Consider the following 5,155-nt stretch of genomic DNA (forward strand, 5'->3'; position numbering starts at 1 on the left):
CATTTTACATTAATATTTGCTGCACTTTGATCACATTGACCATTGCTCTAATCCTTCTACTGGTATGTTTTTGTAAAGTCTAATGTCATCAAAGTGCCTTAGAACCTTGAAGAAAGAACTAAACAAAGATCCCCATGACCCCGATCATCAGTTGACCCACCAAACCTAATCTAGAAAGCTTTTTGTTTGTGATTGTTTTGCCAGGTTGGCATCTCCTGACTCAACACTGACAGGGAAGTGATGACAGACGACCGGGCTCGGTTGTGGTTGTCAGAGTTTCGATTCAGTAAATTTAGGGGATGTCCAAAGTCGCCTCATCGTGCATTTTGATTGATGGCTTATCAGCACTAAATCAAACCATCCATCAAAACTCCCCGACACGGACTGATCTGACTGTTTGGAACTTACAAGAAGGTAGACTTACAAATAATTAGTACTTTTTAAAGTTTTAACATTAATTTATTTAATACAGGGCAGCATTGAAGTATGGGTCCATTTCAACCAGTGAAATACCCAGTATAAGGTGTTTATCACTATAAGGTGCTATAAGAAGTCATAATTTAAAGAAAAAAGAAAATAACAACAGTATATTACATTTATATACAATACACAATATTTACAAACAAATGATTTCTGTAGCATTTCTAATGATGAAATTTAGGTAAAACAATGCATTACTCAAAGACCTCTATACCTGTAAAGCATGTGGACACCTGACCGTGACCTGTCTGGACATCCGACTCCAAAACTACACCATTAATATATAATAAAATAAAGATTTATCTGCAGACAACCGTGGCTCAAACAGCTCCCACTATTCCGGAAAGGCAGTTGTAGCCTAGTGGTTAAGGTACTGGACTAGTAATCAAAAGGTAGCTGGTTCAAGCCCCTCCACTGCCAGGTTGCCACTGTTAGGCCCTTAAGCAGGGCCTTAGACAGTATACTCGCTTTGGATAAAAGCGTCTGCTAAATGCCTAAAATGTAAATGTGCCTGTATGTATTTGAGCCTATTCAGCCAGAAAAGCGTTTGTGGGGTCAAGATTAAGGCCCGGCCTCTGAATGACCATTCCACTTCATCCCAAAGGTGTTGAGTTGGGTTGAAGTTAGGACTCTGTGCAGGTCCACCTAAAGTTTGACATAACAGCTAGTGATGGACTAGTGATCACTGGTTCAAGCCCCACCACTGCCAGGGCTCTTGAGCAAGGCCCTTAACCCTCAAATGCTTAGACAGTATTCTGGCACAGTACTGTAAGTTGCCGAAAATGTAAATGCTTTGTGCACAAAGCTGGAAGCATATAGTTTATTTTCTATAGCTGATTCTATACATGTGTTTGCAGTGGCGTGGCTAAAACACCTGAACTCAACAATATAAAAGGCTGTCCACATACTTTTTCCAATATATTTTATCATTTCTCAGGTAAAGTGGCATCAAGAGCTCCATCTAAGGTGCCCAAACCTTCACTGTAGTAGCCAAAGCATCAAATAAAGGATAAAACGTTTACATTTATGATCTTTATCTGCTCATTTTGCTTTCATCAGTGTTACAGTTCGGAGATAACCATGGGGGGCTTCCCTACAGCCGGTGCTGTTTCCGCCGTACTGTAGTTTCACTGACTGAACTCCAAATACAGCTGTTCTTTAACCGTAGTGTTGGCAGCAGACGTAGACAGTGGAAGCCAGTCGAGACAAGACAAGACAAGAAGTGACCAGTTTTAAAGGTCTGCAAGTCCACAGTATTGAAACAATCCAGGTCTAAGATTAGATCTGTCCTCGTCAAACACACGGTACTCGCCACCGTCCCGGTGTAGGTCCTTAAAGGAGCCAAAAGATGAACCAAGTGTCTTTTTTTCCGTGTTACGTCCGTTATCCCATAATTCTATCCGAGACTGAATCCAGGAAGATTCTGTAATGATCAGAACGGAGGAATCTGGGGTAGGAGTCTTTTTCCATCAAGCCGAAGACAATCTTCTGGGCGTCATCGAAGCACCACCTGGTGGGGGACTGAACGTTGTGCCGGATGACCTCCCTTGTTTTGTGGTCGATGTTAATCTGTGGGACATTTAGAAAAGTGAGACATGTTATTTCCAGCATTACATCACACATCTGATACTCATTCTGTAAATTAGGATTGTTTTTGGTCCCTCTTTCTGGTTTTGGTTCATTATTTAAATGCAACGGTTGTGCAACTAAAATTGTGTTTATTTTTGTCCCTTCCTCTGGTTAGACACTCTTTCCTTCATTTTCAGTAAATACCTTGATGTCAAGACTAAATTATAAAAATACGTAACACGTAAATAATAAAAAAAAGGGACTGAGAACTGATCCCTGAGGAACACCTCAAACTTTAGCTGCAGATGCAATGAATTCTGTCTGCTCACCTCTCTGGGAGATTCAGCCTTGATGTAGGATTCAAAAATCTTCTTGGCCCTGGACACCAGCCTGTGGTTGCACCGGAGTTTCTTGAAGTCTTCGCAGGTCTGCCAGAATTCGATGTTTTCGTCGCTGTGCTCGGACTTGAGGAAGGCCGTGAATGTTGCCCTGCCACCTGAAGAAGGCAAAAGAGGATAGAAATCAGTCATAGTGCTAAAATTTGGAATATTATTGAAGGGATTATTTATTAATTTGCTTCAAGGACGTCTGTGATGTAATTGCATCTCTACAGTCACTGTGCTACGAAGGTTAGTTAAAAAAAACATCACTCCACTGAACACCAATATAAAGCAGGGATTAAAAACTGCAGCAATGTTAATTTTGTATTATTACAACCAGACCTTCCTATAACAGGTTATAATAATAACTCATTTATTACATCACTTCTACCTTGGTCTACAATAACTAGTACATTTATTGTCCTTTCAAAACATTGCAGAACATAATATTTGTGTCACAAGGTTGATTGCATTATCAGGTGCTAGTCTGAGGACGCTGGTAACCCTATTACTGCGTTAGCCAGATCAGTGTTGCGGTGGGTCTGATTGAATTACGAAGCAGGTTGCCAGTTCCTAAAGTTCGATATAAGCAGATATTTATTTCTGAATGTTTGTTATACGTTTAATTGTACATTTATTTTACAATGGGTGTGGCTACCGCAGTAATGTAATGTAAAAGTATGTCCACATATATCATCCACCATAGAATCACGAGCTCCATCTAGGAAGCCCAAACCCTCAGTGTGGTAGCAAAAACATCATACTTATCAGTCTTGTCATCAAATAAAGCACAAACATTTGACCAATTTTCTGACCAAGTGATTTACATCATATCACTTAAGCAACATTGTAAGGACGTGGTGAATGTGACGGATATTACATCACGCCACGGGAACATCGCTGCTGCAATATCACAAACTACCCTGAGAATCTGTTTGTTCCTTCTAGGCGGAAATTCATCCTACAGTGAGGAACGTTTCCATAACCTTACTGCAACATTTTAAGTCTTCAACCAACTTTTATAGGTGGTTATAAGGTGGAAGGCATCAAAAAACGTCAAGCAAGTTGATATTACATACAGTTATACTAATAATGCTTATACAGATGGTCTAAAGTGCTATTTAGAATTGAAAATTTTTAAGGAATGTGTGAGGAAGAGTATGAAGCAATCTGTATTGCTTAACATATTCAGAGCAATGCATGAACATCATTTCTGAAGCTTTTATAAAGCATTTATGTTACTTACTTTTGGATTTAAGCAGGTTTTCCAGTGACTGGGACCAAAGCAGAGTCTCCTCGGGTTTGAGTCTGTTTATTTGAGGAGAAGAACGTTAGTTCCACGCTGATTTATTTAATATATATATATACTTATACATTAAAGAAAGCTACGCTCACCTGTCCGTTGGCGAGGTTCTCAGCAGTTTGAACTGAAGGCTCCATTTGCAATCTTTTTTTCTGTGAGAGGAAACACAGAACACACAAAGATGTAACAAATATATAAACCACATTTAGTTTTTAATCTTCCAATCCTAAACGAATCCAACTCACTGGGCCTGCGGTGGGCTCTCCTTCTTGCTCATGTTGTCCAGTTCTTTTGAGTCTGGTGATAAGCTGGGCATTGTTTCTCTCTATGTTGCTACAGTTGGTTACCACAGGATCTGAAAGTGAGATTCTGAAAGCGGCACTTTTTATACAGTTACGTGTCAGCGTGACACGTCTGACGCGTGCAGGAGGCTAAGAGGAAGTTTACGCCGGTTAGCCGGCTCGGACAGGTTCACTCGCTTCCAGCGTACATGTCAGCGATGCAAATCTGCCAGCGGAAAATTTAGCATCTGATAAGCAAATGCTGACTTTTACCTCAGCAGCTTTTCAAAACCGTCTTTGTCTCTGTGACCGTTCTGCCGGCCAGTGGACGCACATCTGATCGCTTATACATCGTGTTATTCGAGCAGCTATTTGACTAAAATTATAAATAGCAAGATGTTCTAGTTATGGATGTGTTTACAGGGGAAAATTTTCATCTCCATCTGCAGTGTGTAATTATAACCAGGTCTTTTTTTATTGTCGTCTTTCCCACCAATAAGGCATTAAAACTACAAATATGAATTAATAATAGCATTAGAGAAACGTAATTAATGCAGATATAATGCATACAATTAAGCACCAGACTTTATGACATGTATAAATAAAGCAGGGTGAAAAGATCAAGCTTGCAATCAGATGCTCGGTGGGTTTGAGGTCTGATTCCTCCACACCAGACTCCTTAAATGATGTCTGTATGGACATTGCTGTGTGCACAGGAGCGCAGTCATGCTTGACCAGAAAATGTCCTTCCAAAACCTGATACCACAAAGCTAGAAGCGTAACATTTATCTCATATAACTGATTTTCTACACCTGTTAACGATGGGTTTGCTAACAGACGTAACTAACTTAATAATTACATGTGTGGTCCACAAAAAATATTCTGATATCAATGTTGGCGACACGTTCCAAAACAGCTGAGACAGGAGGCAAGGCGTAAATACATTATGAGCCAAAATGGCTCACCACTTGTAATCCACCAGCAGTGACTACAGTGCATAATATTATCAAATGATTTTTCATTTACAGCATATAGCAGACACTTTTATCCCAAGTGACTTACAGTACTGTGGCAGTATCTTGTCTAAGCAATTGAGAATTGGGCCCTTAATCAAGGGCCCAACAAGGACAACCTGGCCATGG

The 5,155-nt window shown here is 40.1% G+C and overlaps 1 protein-coding gene across 1 annotated transcript; it reads right to left on the reverse strand.

Moving 5' to 3' along the window:
* Positions 1-443: 443 nt before the first annotated feature.
* On the reverse strand, positions 444-4,070 carry rgs13 (regulator of G protein signaling 13). The gene is made up of 5 exons (XM_062992921.1): positions 3,978-4,070; positions 3,825-3,884; positions 3,676-3,737; positions 2,379-2,545; positions 444-2,049 (listed from the first exon to the last, which is right to left on the reverse strand). Exons 1-5 carry the CDS (start codon positions 4,046-4,048, stop codon positions 1,864-1,866), a joined length of 546 nt encoding a protein of 181 aa, XP_062848991.1. The 5' UTR covers positions 4,049-4,070; the 3' UTR covers positions 444-1,863.
* Between the last annotated feature and the right edge of the window lie 1,085 nt (positions 4,071-5,155).

The sequence above is a fragment of the Trichomycterus rosablanca genome, chromosome 4 (genome assembly GCF_030014385.1).
Source record: "Trichomycterus rosablanca isolate fTriRos1 chromosome 4, fTriRos1.hap1, whole genome shotgun sequence".
In the NCBI taxonomy this organism is placed as follows: Eukaryota; Metazoa; Chordata; class Actinopteri; order Siluriformes; family Trichomycteridae; genus Trichomycterus; species Trichomycterus rosablanca.